Here is a 21,290-nt window from a genome sequence, read left to right as displayed (position 1 = left end):
CCAAATAAACATCCGCTGAATGCTTTATAATGTCGTAAGAGAATTTTACTTTTCGGCGCTTGAACTTTACTTTTTAAATTTCTTTTTTTTTTTCATTTTTATGTTCTCGGATTAACTTTTGTACCTCCAAATATGGCATCAAATTTCTAAATTTCATACTTTACAATACGCCGTATTACAGTTTTCAAACAATGAAAGAAGATGGCTTGAGAGATCACGCTAAGGGCAACAAACCAAAACGATACAAAGAAATAAACTCCTCTTATCTTTAATAAAGAAAATTTTTTACAATCCTTTTTTTATCTTTCTTACATTTTACTCCTCTCTTTCTCTCTGAACTCATAAAGTATTTAGTTGATTAACATTCATGTCATATTACTTGTTAAGTCACAACTATAAATCATATTTACAATCAGTCCATTAACTTTTATTATCAAAATAGACAGTTAATTATATAAAGCAAAAGCCCCAGAACGACTACTATTTTTGTAGTCAAATATATATCACAACAGTAGTCGACAATGTCCAATCCATATGATAATTCAGCCATCCACCCAACTCATTCAATAGTTGAAGTACCTTCAAATGATCCAACAAGAATATCAAATACTCAATCTTCATTCGATTTAGAGAAGAATGATAAGGCGGAAAAATTCCTTACTGAAGAAAATACAACCACTGATGAATTATCAAAAGAATTAAGTGACTACGAAAATAACCAACTTGAAGCAAGCACATCAAAACAGAAAACACACTTAACAAATTGGCAGAAATTTAAATTGAAATTCCCTTGGTACAAAATCGCATTCCAAGTATTTTTAGGTTGCTTTTTCACATCGTGGTGGTTATCCATCGTTATCCAACCAAGACATCGCCATCAATGGTTAATACCCACTGTATTATGGGGAATGATTATGGTTCGATTAATTACTTGGCATTGTAGAATTTTGCCTTGGTGTTTAAAACATGTTAAATACGTTTGGGATTATTGTTGTGATATTATATATACAAAGTTATTCCCACAACGGTATCAACGATTATTAGCCGGTGCAACAATTGTTATTGCTGTGGTCTTGTTGGGTACTTTTATCCCCACGGAGACTGATTTTTCAAAGAGACCTGATCGTGCAATTTCATTTTTTGGTTGCCTTGTTGCTATATTTGGGTTATTTATTACTTCAAAAAACCCAACCAAGATTCAATGGAATACAGTAATTGGTGGGTTTTTGATGCAATATATCGTGGCATTATTTGTATTGAGAACAAAATGTGGGTTTGATGTGTTTAATTTCATTTCAACATTAGCTAGAGAATTATTGGGATTTGCAAAAGATGGGGTTGCATTTTTAACTAATGAAGACATTGCCAATAAACAATGGTTTTTTTTCACAGTGTTACCATCAGTTGCATTCTTTGTCGCATTTGTTCATATTTGGTATTACTTTGGTGTTATTCAATGGGGGATTAGAAAATTTGCATTCTTCTTTTTCTGGTCATTACGAGTATCGGGGGCAGAAGCGATGACAGCTGCTGCTTCTCCGTTTATTGGAATTGGTGAATCAGCAATCTTGATTAAAGATCTTATGCCATATTTAACCAAAGCTGAATTACATCAAGTTATGACTTCAGGATTTTCAACCATTTCCGGTGCTGTATTAGTGGGATATATCGGATTGGGTTTAAACCCGCAAGCATTAGTCAGTTCTTGTGTGATGTCAATTCCTGCGTCTTTAGCAGTGTCTAAATTGAGATACCCTGAAACTGATGTACCGGTATCCAATGGTAAAGTAATGATCACCACTGACAAAAATATTGATGGTGAAGAAGATATGGATAAACCTCAAAATGTATTACAAGCATTTTCCAATGGTGCAACTTTAGGATTGAGAATCGCCGGAACTATGTTGATTCAATGTATGTGTATTATTGCCCTTGTTGCATTATGTAACGGGATTCTAACTTGGTTTGGTAATTATTGGAATATTCATGAATTATCATTAGAACTCATGTTGTCGTATTTGTTTTACCCCATTGGTTTCCTTCTAGGTACACCAAGAAATGAAATTTTGCTAGTTACGAAGTTGATTGCTTACAAATTTGTTCAAAATGAATACGTTGCTTACAACTTGTTGATTAACCAAGCACCATACAATCAATTATCACCAAGAGGTACATTGATTGCAACTTATGCATGTTGTGGATTTGCCAATTTGGGAAGTTTGGGAATTACATTGGGGGTATTAAACACTTTAACTAATAATTCAAGAGCTAAGGATATTTCTCAGAGTATTATGTCGGCGTTGTTTTGTGGTGGTATTGCTACTCTTACTTCAGCAGCAATATCAGGAATGGTTTTACATGATTTGAAGAATTTTATAAATTGATGTAAGACAGAGCGCTTGTACATAAAAAGTTTGTTTAATGTGATTGATGATTCGAAATAATAATAACTACGATAAACTACTCTCAAGAAACATTTAAAATAAAACTATAAAATTTGTAAAATAGATAAAAACGAAACAAAAAACACTCATCAAATAAAATCAAACACTAAGGGGTATTTATTTTTGACCATGTTTGTTCTCATGATGTTCAAAGTCTTTCTTCTTTTCAGCAACATAGTCAATACCCATGTGCTTATATTTGAACAAAGTTGAAATCACTTGATCAGTCATACCACCAAGCTTGTCCTTGAATCCACTTTGCTTATAAGTGGCAATTAATTCACCAACGGGATTAGGCTTGGTACCACGACGACGGCAAGACTTCAGATTAGCAACGTCATAAATGGAATCCAAAATTGACTTTTGGTGATGTTTCTTGATATCTGCATGTTTTCCACCAGCATGCTTGGCATGCTTAGAATGCTTAGAATGCTTAGCGTGCTTACCATGTTTGTCATATTTAGCACCATTAGCATGCTTCAAAGCATCAGGACCAATGTGTATTCCCTCATGGACAATAGTTCCATTAATAGCATCAACTCTTCTAGTCAAACCTTTCTTGAAAGATCCAAATTCAAATTCTTCTTTGAATTTAGCAGTCAAACTACCAAATCCGTGATTACCTTTTCCTGACAAGACAAAAGTTGAAGTACCATTTTGTTTTTGTTTGACTTCAATGTGTCCAAATTTCCCATCAAAATTCATTTGCAATTCTTTAACATCAACAATTCCCACATCGTATTCGATTTCATAATCACCATCATTACCAACTTCTTTATGTTTCAAATTGGTTGATAAAATCAATGGATAACTATATGAGGTGTTGACAGTGTGAATTGTATTGAATGGTAACTCATGATCCTTGTGATGCTTAACCTTAGGATGTTTAGAGTCAGGCTTTGGAGGAACTTCAGGCTCATCATTGTTTGTAATGATGAATGAGCTTGACGAATGACCGACATGAACAAGAGCTTGTGAATCTCCATCTCTTCCGTAATGTTGAATATTGGAAATTTCACCCTTTGAATAAGAACTAAATGTTGTATTCAATGTCTTGTCACCCTTCAATTTGAAGCTCAATGTACTAACAATTTGTGCTGAAAAGACACCATTAACAATTTGTTGGAATGAATGAGTAAATGGAATTTTAATTGGAATAGCACTAGCTCTATTTTGATGATCGACATTAATCAATGCTCCTGAAGAGTCAACAACATCAGGGTGTTGATAACCCAACAAATTGGCTGAAGTAATCCAGTTACTATTGACGGAGGTATAATTTGTTATTCCAACTTCACCTAATCCATTACTAACTTCTAGTTCCAATGTTTGTTCACCCAATCCTTGATGTTCCCAAAGGAATGGCAACAATGGAGTAACATCAATGTCAATCGAAGGTACATCAAATGCTGAATTTGATACAATTGGACTCCACAAAGCTGGTGAAATACCCCCAGTGAAAATTACTGGCTCTGGTGTTTGAGCAGCAATTTTTTCTCCATTGAAATAAACATTGACAATTCTAAGAGGACCTTTGCCAATAAATTCATTACCTTCCTCTTCAAAAATGTCTTTAAATTTGTCAAGAACATTGGTATACCAGAACTCTTCTGCAGCATTACCCGATGTGAATACTGAAAGTTGTAAACGAGTAGTGTTTTTAGCCACCTTGGGTAGTTTCACAGCAAGTCTCTTTGAAGAGAGATATTGAACTGGAGCTTCGCCCTTTTTAGCCACGGTCAAGGGATGGATTGAGTCTGCTGGTTTGTTAATTTTAAAAAGGTGGCCATATCTGTTAGGTGGTCTAATGGGAGAACCTGGTGGTGGTCCATGTGGTGGTTCATGTGGTGGTCCATGTGGTGGTCCATGTGGTGGTTCATGTGGTGGTTCATGTGGTGGTTCATGTGGTGGTTCATGTGGTGGTTCTGGCTTCTTTGGATGTTTTGGAATCTTTGGATGTTTTGGAACCTTTGGATGTTTTGGTTTCTTTGGTTTCTTTGGTTCATCAGAAGGCTTAGAATCAGTCTCTTGTTTCTTCTCGTCATCAACGTGTGATTCACCTTGATGCTTCTCTTCTTTACCAAATTCCTTCTCTCCATTATGCTCTACACCGCCTTTTCTGAAATGATGTTTCCATTTTTTTTCTTCGTGGTCAAGATCAAATTTGTGGTGTTTACCATATTTCTTTGACTTATGCTCTTCACCTTCACCTTCATCATCCGATTGTGAGTCGGAATCGGAATCGGAATCGGAATCCGAGTCTGTGTCTGTGTCTGAGTTTAAGTCTTTATGTAATTGTTCTCCCTTAATCGTTCCAACACGTCCAATACTAGCTCTTCCTTTACCAGAAGATCCGTGACCCGACTTGACGTAGTCGAATTCAAACAATCCTTCATTCTCTTCATTTTCAATATCCTCACCATCTGGTTTCTTATCATGATGTTTATGTTTGTGATGCTTGTCATAATCAACATCATAAAATTGTGCACCCAAAGTAACATTAAAAGCACCAGTTAATTTCTCATTGACAATGTTATTCAATTCAAATAACAATTCATTATCTTCACCTTCAAATAATTTAGCATATTTTGAAACATCCTTATTGAAGACACTGAAAACTTTTTGTTTACCTGGTTCAATTGTTGATGTTCTCCAAACTTGTACCCCATTAATGAAAATGTTACCCAATCTATCATATTGTACACCATCAACTTCAGTGAATAAAGTAAGAACGACTTTATTAAACTTGTGTTTCTTGGGGATGGAAAACTTGACGGGTTTGGGATGGTTGTACGAATTGGCAAATGTATGATTGAGTAAAACTGCCTTGTAGACTGGTTTACCATATCTTGGGCTGGGAACAAATGGATTTGTAACTTCAATAATCTCTTTTGGCTTCTTTGAGGAAGAGTCTACTCCATTGCTACCACCATCTTGTTCAGTTTGCACAAAATCCAAAAGGTTTCTGAAATATGAATGAGGATGAGGAATTCTATCACCATTCATCAGCTCAACAATATCTTCTGGTGTAGTAGTTGTAATTGATGTACCCAAATGATAAAATCCAAAAGTTTGATACAAAGTGTAACTAACAATCAAAAGTGTAGCAATAACAACAAGTGGAAGTTTCTTGAAACTTGATGGCGGAGTTTTGTAAATGTTTGCTTCTAAATCCAATTCGTCCCTCTCCTTCAACTTCTTCTTTTCATCAGCAAAAGAGTCAACATTAACCCAATCTTCTTCTTCTTCTTCTTCTTCTTCAGGGATTAAACGTTGTTTTTCTTCTTCAAATGTGGCAGTGGCTGTAGTACCTTCGGTGTTACCAGAGTACCTAGGCAATGGTTGTTTAGTATTACCAAACTGCAATTCCCGATAAGAATCATCAGTAATCTTATCAGTATTATCGAGCATACTAGCTAACTGATATAACAAAGTATAAGATCAGATTCGATAAAGAAAGTTGTCTATGGATTGCTATTTGACTTTGAGCATTTTAAGTGACCTATCCTTGCATATATATAAATGTCTATATATATGCTCATTATTATTATTATTATTATTATTATATGTATGTGATGTAATGTAGTAGTTACTCCTATATTAACAATACTTTTCAAAGGAGCGAGTTATATGCAGTACATACGCCACAATTGACACACATACACACTTTTATATTTGCTCTTATAAACAAACCTGTATATTACAACAACTATAGAGAGTAGTGTACATTGGAAAAAGACATATTTGTAACCATTCATACGTACTTAACCAATAGCCAATAAAGCCAAACCGACGGTAAAAAGCCCGGTATAGTTGCAAAATGAGCTTAAGCCTCTACAGAATTTCACTTTCAATAGTTATATCATTTTTGTCCCAGATGAGCCTTGTATTACACTTGTCAAGTGTAGATGAGTAGGAGACGGTATAGAACCACAGCTCAATTTTGATACGACGAGTTTTGCCCTACAGTGTTGAATAACACCCCTTTGTGCACGACTCTCTATTTCCTGATAATTTAGAACAATCACACACGCACACAGAGGGAGAGAGAAAGAGAGAGTTGGCCAAGACTAAATCTCAAGTGTCTGTTTTTTGAATGACCTTTTGCTTAGTATGCTTAAAGCAACCACCTGTTTGTTTATAAAATCTTCATTTGTCATTCAACAAGATTATAACAATACAAACATTGCCAACATTCTCATCAATGATTGGCTACTCTCTTAAAACAAGGCTCAAAACTATAAAATTTATTCAAGCCTCCACAAAAAGCCTCTTTTTTCAATCACCGAAAATATGTGAATGATTGACGCACGTTTCGGCATTTGATCGTAGAACTTTCTTGTGTCATATAAACTCGATATTGTTACGATTTTTTATCGATCGGATAACTTATCCGATACTATATACTATATCCAATAAAAACAGATACACTACACTACACTACACTACACAATGTGGCTCAAATATAGCCAAATGAAAACCGACCAAATTATACACTTATCTTATCCATAAAGATTAATTTGTTCTAAAGTTTGATTGAAAAACAATTGACTTTGTTTAAACATCTTTGTCTCAACATCTTCTCCATTATCACCATTGCCATCAACCTCTGTGTTTTCTCCTTCATTTTGATCACGTAGATTATCCATATTTGTCCTAACTAGATTTATCAATCCGCTAATGAATTTATTATCAATTAATTCATTACCATAAGTATGAAAAATTAAAGCTTGATTTAAAATCTCAATAAATAATTGAAGACTAATATATGGATCAATTATTGAATCCGCAAGTCGAAGTGATTTTTGAATACATTCCAATACTCGTTTGGGTTCACGATACAATTCAGGTATAGATATTGAATCATCTTCACCTTCATTGGATTTATTATTATCTTCATTGCTCTTCTCCTTTGATCCCTCTTTAGCTTCTTCCTTCTCTTTCTTCTCAGTTGTCTCCTCTTCCCTTAATGTTGGTGACTCTTCATTCCTTGGCAATAAATTTTCATTCCACCAGAACAAATGAGCACATGAATAAATTGCACGGCATCCATCTTGTTTTTTCAACAATTTACTTCCATATAATGTCAATTTAATAATCAATTCTTCATAATCATTCCTAGGTAAATACCTTGTTCTAATTAACGTATTAGCAATGGATAATATAGATTGCAATGCAACTGAAAACCCACCGCCAAAACCACCACCACCGCTACCACTCAGTAGTTTCAGTTCATTGAATTTATATGGTTGTGACAATACAATTAAATGCTCTTCATAAAGTATAAAACATTGATTGAAAATCTCCACTGTAATTGAATTCAATTTCAATTGATCTGAAACCATTGCTACATCGAGATATTTTCGAAGTATTAACTCAGACGAATACTCACCATGGATTTGATACATTTCTTCAATGATAACTGATAAACTTTTGAAACTGGATACAAGGAAACGATTCACTTCATCATCATATTCCCCAGTGGTGACATCCTTCTTTTGACTTTTAGTTTGTCTTTGCCTTTGCAAATGTACATACCCAATAAGTTTCAATTTAAACAATATTCTATCAATTAAGGTAGGATAAGTGAATATCAAACTTTCAAAATTCTTGTTTAAGTATTTTTTCCGTAAATGAAATAAATTGGCAATAACCAGTTTAGGATCTTGAGGATTATTAATCAATTGTACTAATTTGTTTATCTTCTCTTGGATTTCAAGGAAATCCAATGTCACCAATTTCTCTCCATTATTAATTTTGACAGTTTTGGTGATTCCCAAATCTTGAGCTGTATCAAAATTAGCTGGTGTTTGTTTAATTAGGACCAACATGTATTTGAAAATACCATCAATTTCATTCACAGTTGTGTAATATTCTTTTTCTTTGCTTTCCTCCTTCAGTATTGATAAGATTTGATCAATAATGACCAAAGCAATATGTTTTTGTAAACTTGGATTCAATTTATTGAAAAATGTGAAATAATTATTCAATGTTAAAATCGTCTTGATCGAAGTGAAATGACTAATTGATTCACCAAGTAATTGTACCAACACTTGTTGTTGCTGTTGTTGTTGTTTTTCCCCGCTTTCATTTTCATTGTTGATTAAATTCTCAGCAACATATTTATAAATAACATCTAAATTTTCAAAACTTGATGGATCAAAGGTCAATGACAACTTGATAAAAGACTCAAGTAATTTTGCATGTTCTTGTAACGACAAATCAGATTCGGATTCATTCAAATTGAGGTAAAATTGCCAAAATGTATTAAACAACGAAGTTACATCAACAGTCAGTTTATTTGCCTTTCCACTACTCTCTCCTTCTGCATCTGCCGTGGTGATTGAATCATTGGTAAACTTATTGTACGTAATAAATTTCTCAATCAATGTATTAACCAATTCACTTTTATTCAACAATGGATGTAAATTAACAAAAACTTGATTCAACAATTTTTCTAAGGTAGCAAAATGAAATTCATCAGGGAAAATTTGAATCAATACATCAACAAGATAAGTTTGGGCCAAATGATCACGGCACTGAATGATTTGTTCTGTAATTGTGGGGAACACTTTATCTTGATAAAAAGTAATTGCTGAATACCCATCATCATCTCCTGCTGCTTTAGCATCATAATCATCAATAATTTGACTTAAACGAACTAAATTCGTTCCAACGAGGATTTTCAACTCTTTACGTTCATTATATCGAATTTCCCTCTCCGATGAATGGCCCTGGTGTTGTAATCGTACCCATAATTTATTCATTTCGATAAAATTAGTAATTAAGAAATCAACCGTTTCATTGAAATCAACTTTAGTTTTAAAAGGTAATGAATTTTTAGTACGCTGAGATAGATAATACCGCAAGAATAATCCTCTGATGGGATGTTGCACTCCATGACACATTTCAATCATATCCTTCATTAAATCCTTAGCTGGTGCTCCTGGTAACGTCATGTATGATGTACCAACCACGATCATCATGTATAACCGAGGAACAATGTTACCGGCATATTGAACAATTTCATATAAATCAGCAAGAAACGCATTTGTCTTGGCTGAAGACACCTTATCGTCGTCGGTATTCTCATTAGTTTCCTCCTCATTCTCTTCAGCACTATTCTTCTTACCCTTTGGATTACTACTAACTAAATATCCACTAAGTATCTCCAACGAGTCAAAGGCCATAATATATATCTCATAGTACTGTTTTGGAGTCAATTGACTAACGCGTAATTCATTCAAGAAGTTTGAACAATTCTTTAATGCTGGTAATAATTTATATTCATCAAGATTTGACTTCATTAACTTCAGTTGATGTCTGATGTTGTTGATACACCTATTGAGAATTGATTCTTGTTCTGATTTGCTGATTACCATTGCGAAATGGGGTAATTTGTTGTGTCTTGGTGGTAGTAGTATTGGTGGTGTACTTTGCAACTGGGTATTCCTCTGACGTGTGCGTTGATTTTTTTGCCCTTTTGTTCTAGTGTTAGGTTGTAAAAGGAAACATACAATACTTGGCAATTTCAACAGAACTAATTAATAACATGAGCTGAAAACACCCAGGATAAGCACCCCAGAGGAATTGATTGAGGATCTCGTACTTTCCCTACACAGCCACATACCCTTATTCGTTACTTTCCAACAATAATATTTGGTGGGCAATACTCAAGAGAAACTGTTTGGTAGCGCGTGTGACTCCTTGTGAGTCGCATTAGCAAAAGACAAATACCCCCCTTACATATATCAGAGTTTTATGCTATCGTGTATGAAATGAAGTTGTTATTAGATTTATCTATATTATATTTATCTCGAAAGAAAGTTACATTTAGTACCGTAAATGAGTGCAAAAGTAATCAATACTTTATCATGTCCTTGAGCCTCACCAATCTCTATTTCCTTTGGGAAATTGAGTTGTTACCACCTCGAGCAGCAACAGTAGATCATCTTTAACATACCTCCTCCATTTTCAAAACATCTATTCAAGTAGCGCAGCTACTGACATTTTCCTAGTTTCTGAATCAGGAGATTTAGTACCTTCACGAACACCGCCACTGGAAAACTTGGGTGTTGTGTCATGATCACTCTCATCATCCTTTTGTACAACGTCCCTCTTCTCTTCCTCACCATCACCCATTTTCACATCATTACTTGCACGCCTGGCAATTTCACCTTGCTCTTTTTGAACGACTCCATTAAAAACACTACCACTCCTATTCTTGGAGTAAAAATCATTATGTTTATGATTAGGAGATGTAGTTGTTGTCAACTGATGATTCATTAAGGACGTAGTTGACGATATGGAAAATCTAGTTGATGGAGTAAGTAATGGTGAATTGAACGACGAATTTTGAGACAAGTTACGTCTATGGGTACCACCATTGAAGGAATAGTCAATACTGGCTTTATTACCAAATGATGAATGAGCCATATCGGAAACTATTGAACTTGATCGTCTTGAAGGTATACTATTTGTGGTAATAGGAGAAGACGTAAGACCCTTTATGTTGGCGTTGTTGTCACCACCATTATGATTATGATTCAATAACTCGAAATGGGTCATTGAATTACTTCTCGAGTTTAATGAACCTGATATTAATGGAGATCCATGGTATGAAGGCAGAACATTACCGCTTCGAGTTTGTCTTTGTCCTTGTCCAGGTGATTGATGGAAACTATGAGCCAAGTTTGAATGTGATCCATTAACATGTGCTTGCATCAACATGGCATGAGCACTTGAATGACGACGATTAGTGAAACTTGCAGAATCATCAATTAAGCGTCTTTTGTTACTATGGGAAATTGGTGGTAGTGTAGTGTTTGGAAGTGGTAATTTACCCCCTGCCGCTGCTGCTGCAACAGCAGTCGATCCTGTATCAAAACTAGCCGATCTTGTTTCATTATGGTTTAGTAATGCTGGAAGAAGTGGTGATTTTCCCGTGGCAAAACTGTTTATACTAGGTAATGTCTTGAAATCACCTTGTTGTTTATTATCGCCACCAAACATCGAGGTATTGAATGAAATTTGTGGTAGATGCATAGGAGTAGTAGTGGTAGCTTCTGGCAATTTGTTAAGATTTGACGACGAATAGGTATTGTTTAAGCTGGATAAGCTGGATGATATCCCCATGGGAGGAGCCTTGTAGTGAGGTTGCATCTGTTGAGACTGTTGGTGTTGAGGTTGAGGAGGTTGTGGTAAAGTTGACGCAGTTTTTGGTTTTACTTCGCCTTCACTGTGTGATGACAAATTCGGGTATTGTTCTTGCTGTTGCTGTTGCTGCTGTTGTTGCCCTTGTTGTTGTGCAACCTGTTCATAAGATTGATGCAGTCCATTATTACTGTTGCTATTATTTGAGCTTGTAGTTGTTGCCAAACTAGCTCTTCTTCTCCTATTAGCTCCACCATTCCACCAATTTTTAATGGCATTATCTGATCTTCCATTCAAATGACGAGAAATTTCAGCCCATTTCTTCCCATATTGAGTCACTAGTTTCTCAATCAATTCCCCTTCTTCAACTGTAATTGGTGCTCTATTTAAACTAGGCTTTAAATTTTGATGATATCTTTCTCGACATTGCTTTGGGGTACGAGTTTCCAAAGTGTTGGCTATTCTTACCCAATTAGTAGCTCCATACAATGATATAAGCTCGAGTAGTTTCTTGTCTTCCATTGGAGACCATGGGCCCCGTCTATTAGTTGTATTGGTTGTGTTACTATTGTTGGTGTTGGAGTTGTTGACTGTATTGGGGGGTATATTAGAGGAGCCATTGGTGTATGATGAGTATTGGTACGTAGTTCCCTGAGGAGCAGCTCGGTAGAAAGGATATTGCTGAGGCTGATGCTGCTGCTGTTGCTGCTGTTGCTGTTGTTGTTGTTGATAGCCGTAGGGTAAGCTTTGAGGTGGTATATGAGATGTTTCCATTTGATAAGTAGGAATACTCTGATGAGAAAGTGAAGGTAAGTAACCAGCATTTGCTGTAGTTGTCCCTCCAGGTATAGATCCGTAATCCTTTTGATGTTGTTGAGAGACTGAATATTGTTGTTGCTGTTGTTGATGTTGGGGTTGTTGTTGGTGGTGGTGATGGTGCCGATGATGTGGTGATTCGAGATGATTAGGTGGCGGTAAGTAGTGGAATTCACTTGGTTTGTTGTATATCATAGCTATGTGTGTTTTTGCAACCTTAGTAGACTATAGTAGAATTGAAAAATGGATGTAAATTTGATATTAGGAAAATAAAAAATCAGTTTGTATATTATAATGGTCTCCTTGTATATTTTTGTATTGTGCTGTTGTTGAGTTGTAGTGACTGTAGAAAGTAAATGCTGAAAGAGACCTGCTCTTGTATAGTCAAAGTATATGGTTGTTTCTTCTAAATATTGGTTGCGGTTCTTAATGCTTCTAGAGTTATGTCTTGAGTATGTCAATATATTTATATAAAATTTAAGATTGTGTTCTTAAACAGTTTTTTATTTTTTTATTATTAATTTTTATTTTTACTTTTTATTTATTTTTTATTTATTTTTTATTTATTTTTTATTTATTTTTCTCTGTTGTTGTTTGCTGTTAAATCCGTGTGGTTTGGAATACAAGAATTAAAAGATCACAAATACAAAAACCTACAGCACAAATACAACGTCATAAACAATTAAACCTAAATGAATCTAACTATTATGCATTTATTTGTCTTTGTAACTATATTAAGCAATATTGTTGTGTAAGTGGGGGTAAAAAAATATCATATGTATCTATATAACAACAGATACAACTACAATATGTAATATAGTGTAATACTGCCTTGATATATTCCTGGACTGGTATTATTCATTATAGAAAACAAAGAAACAGAGAGGCAGAAATAAAGAGGAGAGCATACTCGAAATAATATAATATCCATACAACGTGTCCTACTATCTGTTCAAATCACCTTCTTTTTATTATTTTGTAACATCATCTATTGTATTATTCTATACAGTATATATTATGTTCAACAATTCCCGCCGTTTTAGGAAAAGAACTGCATTACAACCATCGGTGTAACTCCGTCTAAAAGCCTTTTGAAAGGGAACAGTCAAAACCCTAGTTTAAACGAGATCTACACAATAGGAAAAGGCAAAAAGAAGCGACAAAACCCTTACTTTTCTTTCTGCCGCCTGAAGAAAAACGGTAAAGTGGGGAGTTGGGAGGTATAGTATGTCAAGAGCGGGGAGTAAAAACAGAGAAGTAAAAGCGATTGAAATACAAAAGCTTAAACCTGTCAATATTCTTTCTCACGTAATAATCTTGCAAAACTATCCACATGTACCATCGATCCACTTATGAAAAAAAATAGATCTATTGTTTTTGACATTTTGCATACACTTGCTTTGTATGCTGTTCATTTTGAATAACAAAAGAAAAATCTAGAGAGGGACAATTCCTCGGATTGTTTCACTATGGTAATCATATTTCTTTTTTTTTCGTTGTATTTGGGGTGACTGGAAGCAAAAAAACGTTGGGTAAATGTTATAAAAAATATTATATTTTATCCTTCCGCCAGAAGTACTAACTCTAAAAGGTTAATCCGAAGCTAATATTATCTAGAATGAGAGTGGCTTGTACTTATTGGATAGAAAAGACTCCAACTTCTTGATTTTCTCTTGACTCGATTTTAAGCGCTTAGCTATATGTTCCACAATAGCACAATAGAAAGTTCGTAAGTTGAAAGAAGGCTTGGAATATTAGTAGGGGATATCAAGACAATAGAAAGACTTTTGACAATAGCTTTCGAGCTTTTGTTTCTTTGAATAGCCATTTATATATAGAAACCTGCTAAGAAAACAATGCCACACAAGCTTATTCCTAAACCATCCAAATTAGGAAATTAGGATATAGGGTAAAGGGTAAGAGAAACAAAAGGATCATCGTTGACTTTTTCTGTGAAACTTTCATCTAGTCTCTATTGTTGATATTTTTTGCCTTTGACATAATCAAGAAAGAGAGAGAAAGAAACTGTTCTATTGTTCCATGAATGTATTTAAGACATTGTACATTTGCACTCTTTGTATATGAATCTTTTTGCCTAAACAAACAATATGCAAGAGAATTGAAAAGCATGAACAAAGATTTGATATACGAGAAATTTCTTAGTCCCCGAAAAATGAAAGAGAGTTGGAGCTGAAACAAGCATTACTTCGAATACTCGCGCCAGTCCAGTAATTACTCTAGGCACAATCATTAATTTCGGTGATTTCCGTATATATGAGTATTATTATAGAACTAAATTTCGGTTAAAAACGCAACAGAGATCCTTTTCGGCCTCGGTAATGACCATCCCGTTATTCCAATAAAAAAAATATAAGAACGTACACGTCTAAATTAACAGTTTTGTTACACAAGCAGTCACACTATGTGTTTTACATCCATACTGCAATAATAGAAAAGCATATTAGTTGTTGTTTAAGTTCAAACGTTTGCGCTCATACTTTTGTACAACTATTAATCAGACAATACAGGACAACGAGAGTTAATATCAATCTTGAACTATTAAACGCTATACACACCACGCCAATTCCTTGTTATTGTTATACAGTTACAGCTTACACCCATGTATACTCTGTCTCCTTCTTTCGTTCTCCTCCTCAATCTCTTCTATTGTTGCCTTACGTCCAAAGTTGTATATGGGTCACTGTTTACCGCTATTCGTTTCAAAAGAGTATGCGCAAACACACCCATTAAAAAAAAACGTATGAATACTCTCTGTAGGAATACGAGTATTTTAATAGGCTCCCTCAATATCGCGGAGATTAAACTACCCCCAGGATTTTAGAAACCGTTTTCTGGCTTTAACGTTCAGTGATCAAACGTCGACTAAATTCAACATCTTGTTGTAAAATTATAGATTGTCGCTGCTTTGTTTGAGGCGGTTGCTGGAATAACTCTTACGTTGAGTAGCATTTAGATGCATTTAGTTGCGTTGTGCAGTTTGCGAACTGCATTGCATGTTGCATGGAGTTGCGTTGTTCTACTGTTCTAATTTTTCTGTTCTTATTGACCATGCGGCACTATTCACAAAAAGAAAGACAAGAAAATTGCAAAGGGTTTGTGGCATTCCATTCCCCCATTCCCCCATTCTTCTTTCCTTTCCTTTCCTTGACTGGATGATAAAATGCCTTGAGACAGGGGTAGAAGAGCACTTTCTTCGGTAATGAACAAGATCAAGAAAAATTTCGTAAATAGATAAATTTAAATGTCCCGATTATAAGTTTTGTACTGTTTCAGCTGCCTCTCTTCATTGTTCTAGCCCAAACCCTTCTATTGTATTTGAAAATGGAACAGATATCTCAATACCTTCCTCTATGTTCATGTTGCTGCTTCTATATTTAATTCGGTCAAAGGCGGAAAGGTAAGATGTCCTATTTTTTTGGTATTGTTTCCTATTGTAAAGACAGTTTTGTTTTTTATTTTTTTCTCGCCTATTGTTTTTTCATCTTCGGTTGTAAAACATTCTTTTGTATTGCGCTTAGAAAAGGCAAAAAGTGTCGTTTTGTTTGTTATAATAGGCTTTTTGGTAACATCAAACAAACGTTCATGGCATGATTTATTTGAAAAAAGTGTATGTTAATCACACAAAAGAAGGAATTGATTGTTATTTTCGGATTGGGGTGAGTAGTTATTGGCGAGAACAAAATTCGTATAGAGGAAGTCTGTCTGCCAAGTCGTATAGCACACAAAACAAATGCATTTAGGCATAGAAAGTAAATCTCGGGCGAGATCTAAAACAAAGTTGCTTAGTCATTAGAAAAACTCTTTCCGGGTGTGCATCTATATCTATTCCCCGGTATTGAATCCGCAATCTTTTTCGTTTCTCGCATATGATAGGATGGATGGAAGGAAAGATAAACATTTTCGTAAAGTTTTAAAACAAAAAAATTAGAGCTCAATCAGTTCTTCAATTGCAAGATTCATGATTGCGGTAAGAAACCTTAAGCAAGGACACTAACCTCTTCTTTCCCACATTTGCATATTTAAAACCTCATTGCTAGTTGTGTTTGATGTACAACGTACTAATTACGAACTTTTTGTTCTGTTGTTTATAGCCTCCTCTTTCTATCACCGGCTTTATTCATTTTTAACATAAAACGTTGGGTCAATTAGTAAAGATTCTCATAACCATTGAAGAAAAAAAGGAATTGTAATTCTTTTGTGGTCCAAGTTTTTTATTAATCAATACAGTGTTTTTATTTCTTTATTACCGCTTTCTACATCTATACGCCAATGATATCCAAAGCATCAGTTATGAGCGTTTGGATTTTTTACTGCACAAAACTATCATGCATACTTGGTTATGTTTACATATCTAAACAACTTTGCTACTCAGTAGTTGAAGGTTGTTAGTCAAGGGGCACAAAAATTGCATCGGCTTTAGCCTACTTTTACTAACTATGGCTGCAATCTCTTTAAATTGTAAATTGGAGCGCAAGGATTTTGACGCACGTTCTCTCTTAAATGTTTCAGCGACCAACTGAAATGGATGTCCAATTATTATTCAACACCCCCTCCACCGCCCCACAACTCAATCCTATTGTTTAAATTAGGGAATGTGCTTATCGCTCTTTCCTTGTCGAAACATTATTTTTATCAAAAATTGAATAATATCCGCTCTTCCGCACCAAATTTGTTCAAAGAATTATTTTTTTTACACGTTTTGCAGCTTTTGTTCCCTCTTCATCTTCGCGCCTTATTTATCTATTGTATATGTACAATATCTCCACAATCTACTGAGAACAATCAAAAGAGCAATAGAGATGTACTAGTCATCGTTTTTTAGATTTAAAAGCAACACCAGTGGGAGTGCCTATTGTTTTTCGTTCTCCTCATTTTTACCCCGCTTACGGTTTAATTTCCAAAAGAAAAGACTGAAGCGACAACTATAAGGTAATATTATAGAAAGGATATATACACGGATTGGGCTTTCCGTAGAGAGAATAATATCGCTTATGAGCCTGATTCAATTGCAACATCCTTATAAAGTGTACTTGAGAAACATACGTGCCTGATGAAATGAATTTCCTTTTCAAAACGGCCCATTTTCGCTTCTGTACTGTTTAGGGTTTTGTTTCCCAAACCCCTTTGATTTGTAAAACTTTTTCCTTCTTAGTTTTAGCTACTTTTTGTTCTCAATCTGATTTTCATTTTAGGTGCAAGTACAGGCTCTAATTTTAGATCTATTGACTGAAAAAAAATTCTCAATTGAAACATTTCAACTTATTTTGCCTAAACAATAGGCAAAAAAAAACAACAACTAAAACAGCGTGAATAAAAAAACTTTCTAAGAATTACCCCGCATTTTAAAATTTTATAATTATATTTTTTAATTTTAAAATTTGACATATAACATACTCTACTACAGAGTCAATAGAATCAATTAATAAAGCCTCAATAGAATTTCCATATTTGGTTTTGATATAGCGGAACTAAATCAGGCAATGTCTTAAGCTTAAGAAACAATTATTGTGGTTTATACTATGACGTAATGCTTTGATCTTCAATGTATATCATGCACACTACTTCAAAACTGAGTCCAACCCACCGCTTTGATCAATTAAGACAAATGTGATAAATTCCAAGAAACGATGCAAAACCTACTCTCTTCATCCAACTCCACAATTACTATACGTAGAATACTTTGTCATGATTTTATCACATGCATACAACACTACGGACTTCCTACCTCTCCTCTTCGCTCGCTTAATGTTTTCAAATAATTAAGCTCAAACTGTTGCAGAGATCATCTACTTATCCCATTGGAATTTCATTCAAAACTAATATTTGCCTAAAAATTTCACATGGTAACGAAAGGTTGTTTCTGCTGTTTAACAATTTTAAGGTTTGTGCATACTAAGCGGTAATTTTAATTCATTTTAGGGGGTAAAAAATAACAAAATTAAAACACGCATCTAAATGAGAAGCTACAAACCATAACATTTTAAGGTTTTGAACCAAGAATTTTACCTTTTTAGTCTATGTACAAAGCAACGACTGGTTATTTTTGTAAATTGTCAAAATCATCGGTAACAACGTTCTTACCTCCTTATTGGTTGTAATGCTCATAACCTCAAAGTCTTTAGAGTTTGTTCAGCGTAACCTGCATTTTGATATGATTTCGATTGTAAAATTTAAATAACAGTCTTACGCTGTGTAGTGAGCTAAATTAAAATTGTTCCACCCCGCAAATGACAGGATGTTGGGTACAACTTCCTTTAGTTACAAAAACAAGGCCGTTTTAACTCCGAACAATGTACATTCATCGAGGTCATACATCAGCTGAATTATTGAATGGATATATTAGCTTAACGACAGCTCTGTAAATGTCTCCGTCCCCATATATTGATATCCACAAGCAACAAACAACTTCAAATTCATATGATATCTTAGCTCCTAAAGTTGATTCCTTGTATGATCAATTCGTAGTACTACCAATAATCCATGCGGCTCGGGGTTGTGAAATTTTCTCTCTCACTAGTGCGTGTTTGTGACTGTGCTTCGATTTAAATCAAATGTGTCTTAGTAACAAATGCCACAACTTCTCGATAAACATCACGGAGACACTCCAAATGATATGTCTACTTCCCTATCCATTCAGTGACTCGCATGTACGCTACTTTTTGTTGACACCCACCTGTGTTGGGTTCAAATCGCATTTTCTAGACACCAATACAATCGTCTCCACTGACAAATCAACTTAATTCATCCAAGTACTCTTGTAAATCTTCAGGCTCAAATATGACTTTCACCATTAATGAACAACTGGGACAAACAGCTATATCTTCACCATCCTGTAAATCATCAATACTGATGGCAAATCTATCACCACATGGACATGGGTATTGAAACAACTGGGTGACAGGATCAAATGTGAAATCTTCTATCTCTATTTCATCGTAGATCGTTTCCATATTTTATGTGATTATGTATAAACTGATCGTGTGTTGCGAACCCTTTAAATCATATTAGTTGGTGTGTAAACCCTCGAATCACGCATTTACATGAGATGAGATTTATTATCGCGTACTTAAAAAAGAAATTAAAGATCCTCAGCGGATTAGGGCTAAACCCTAAGGAAATGGAGACATAAGAAATTATGTTATGTTGATTTACGCTACCTCCTATGGTCGCAGTGAAAAAAGATACCTTCGCTACCAAATGATTTTCCATAAGTTGCAGTCGCACTACCACACTCTCCCTAACAATCAAATTTTTAGCTTATTAAAAATTTTTCGCTTTATCAAATCTTACAGTTAGTTTTGAATTCTTCTTTTACTAGATACATCAGTGATATAGAAGTGTATGTTTAATATATCAGATCATCAAAGGAGACATCAGACAGAAGCAAAATGAAGGGAGATTTATAAGGAAGGGCATTCCATTCATATTCTTGGAGTGTTAATCAGAATGGAATGAAGAAATCCAACCATAAACTCATTGACTTCAAAGTGGTGAATATCCACCATGGAGTAGAAAACTTACCCTGTTCAGCAATGCTTCGTTGTCGCCAAGTGACCCGATTTTTTTCCACAATCCAATACTAACAATACTTTTAGTAAACATGGGTATTTCTAGAGATTCACGTCACAAAAGAAGCGCCACTGGTGCCAAGAGAGCTCAATTCAGAAAGAAGAGAAAGTTCGAATTAGGTAGACAATCTGCCAACACCAAGATTGGACCAAAGAGAATCCACACCGTTAGAACCAGAGGTGGTAACCAAAAATTCAGAGCTTTGAGAATTGAAACCGGTAACTTTTCATGGGCTTCTGAAGGTGTTTCAAGAAAGACCAGAATTGCTGGTGTCGTCTACCATCCATCCAACAACGAATTGGTTAGAACCAACACTTTGACCAAATCTGCTGTTGTTCAAATTGATGCTACCCCATTCAGACAATGGTACGAAAACCACTATGGTGGAACTTTGGGTAAGAAGAAGAACCAACCAGTTGCTTCTGACGTAGCTGATGTCAAGAAGTCCAGAAAATTGGAAAGAAAATTGGCTAGCAGATCAGGTAACGCTACTATTGAATCCGCTGTTGACTCACAATTCGGTGCTGGTAGATTGTATGCTGTTATCTCATCAAGACCAGGTCAATCAGGAAGATGTGATGGTTACATCTTGGAAGGTGAAGAATTAGCTTTCTACTTGAGAAGATTGACTGCTAAGAAATAAATGATCTTGTAAACCGAAACATAGTCATTATTTCATTTTTGGGTATTTCAATAAATGTAGCATTCTTTTTAGGTTCAAACTGTTAATATATATCAAAACTAACGTGAAAGATGAATGTAGAAAAAAGAGAGGAAAATGGGAAGAGAAGGGAAGCTAAATGCAGCTGATTTTAGTTAGTGCTAGGAAAACAATCACTCTGCTACTGGCCATTAAACCAAGACGGAATCAATTTCTCTACTATTAACAAAATAGATATACATGTAGTCATTCACTCAATGAAACTTTTATTCAATTCTATAAACTTTAGACCTGCTGAAGTTTTTGCTAATTTCTCATTAGTACTCTAACTCTGTTAAAAATTTTTGGTCAATTTCAGAAGAGGCATGTCGTTATCCTTCAGAGTAGAAAATGGTGATAACCAATTCACTCGGTACAGGTCTGTGTAAACATTTTATTCATCATGTAAATCTGTATAGTTAATACATACAATTGATTTTATATCTTCTTTAGTAGAAAGAAAGTGGTGAAAAATTGAATGAATTTTTGGATACTTTTTTTTTCACTTCATCGAGATGAAGTTACATAATATAAGATCCACGTGATTCCGTATAAAAACAAACAAAATGCATGTTTGTGAGGATTTA

The 21,290-nt window shown here is 34.8% G+C and overlaps 6 protein-coding genes across 6 annotated transcripts; 2 read left to right on the top strand and 4 right to left on the bottom strand. All coding sequences in view use genetic code 12, as the record gives it.

Annotated features, from left to right (window-relative positions):
- Positions 1 to 521: 521 nt before the first annotated feature.
- CORT_0A09040 (Cnt hypothetical protein(+)/nucleoside symporter) lies at positions 522 to 2,384 on the top strand (the record flags this gene model as incomplete). The annotated part of the gene is made up of 1 exon (XM_003866679.1): positions 522 to 2,384. One exon carries the CDS (start codon positions 522 to 524, stop codon positions 2,382 to 2,384), a length of 1,863 nt encoding a protein of 620 aa, XP_003866727.1.
- Positions 2,385 to 2,561: 177 nt separating this feature from the next.
- Positions 2,562 to 5,855, bottom strand: CORT_0A09030 (Png2 peptide:N-glycanase; the record flags this gene model as incomplete). The annotated part of the gene is made up of 1 exon (XM_003866678.1): positions 2,562 to 5,855. One exon carries the CDS (start codon positions 5,853 to 5,855, stop codon positions 2,562 to 2,564), a length of 3,294 nt encoding a protein of 1,097 aa, XP_003866726.1.
- A 1,091-nt stretch (positions 5,856 to 6,946) lies between these two features.
- CORT_0A09020 (Vps35 protein) lies at positions 6,947 to 9,826 on the bottom strand (the record flags this gene model as incomplete). Its single annotated transcript, XM_003866677.1, has 1 exon — positions 6,947 to 9,826. One exon carries the CDS (start codon positions 9,824 to 9,826, stop codon positions 6,947 to 6,949), a length of 2,880 nt encoding a protein of 959 aa, XP_003866725.1.
- Positions 9,827 to 10,427: 601 nt separating this feature from the next.
- Positions 10,428 to 12,608, bottom strand: CORT_0A09010 (hypothetical proteinelix-loop-helix (HLH) transcription factor; the record flags this gene model as incomplete). Its single annotated transcript, XM_003866676.1, has 1 exon — positions 10,428 to 12,608. The coding sequence occupies one exon, from the start codon at positions 12,606 to 12,608 to the stop codon at positions 10,428 to 10,430; it is 2,181 nt and encodes a 726-aa protein (XP_003866724.1).
- A 6,557-nt stretch (positions 12,609 to 19,165) lies between these two features.
- CORT_0A09000 (Kti11 protein) lies at positions 19,166 to 19,384 on the bottom strand (the record flags this gene model as incomplete). Its single annotated transcript, XM_003866675.1, has 1 exon — positions 19,166 to 19,384. The coding sequence occupies one exon, from the start codon at positions 19,382 to 19,384 to the stop codon at positions 19,166 to 19,168; it is 219 nt and encodes a 72-aa protein (XP_003866723.1).
- Positions 19,385 to 20,034: 650 nt separating this feature from the next.
- On the top strand, positions 20,035 to 20,646 carry CORT_0A08990 (Rps8a predicted small 40S ribosomal subunit protein; the record flags this gene model as incomplete). Its single annotated transcript, XM_003866674.1, has 1 exon — positions 20,035 to 20,646. The coding sequence occupies one exon, from the start codon at positions 20,035 to 20,037 to the stop codon at positions 20,644 to 20,646; it is 612 nt and encodes a 203-aa protein (XP_003866722.1).
- Positions 20,647 to 21,290: the final 644 nt, after the last annotated feature.

Source organism: Candida orthopsilosis, assembly GCF_000315875.1.
Source record: "Candida orthopsilosis Co 90-125, chromosome 1 draft sequence".
Classification (NCBI taxonomy): Eukaryota; Fungi; Ascomycota; class Pichiomycetes; order Serinales; family Debaryomycetaceae; genus Lodderomyces; species Lodderomyces orthopsilosis.
The sequence above is the reverse complement of the archived record's forward strand: the minus strand, read 5'-3'. Positions and strand labels throughout refer to the sequence as shown.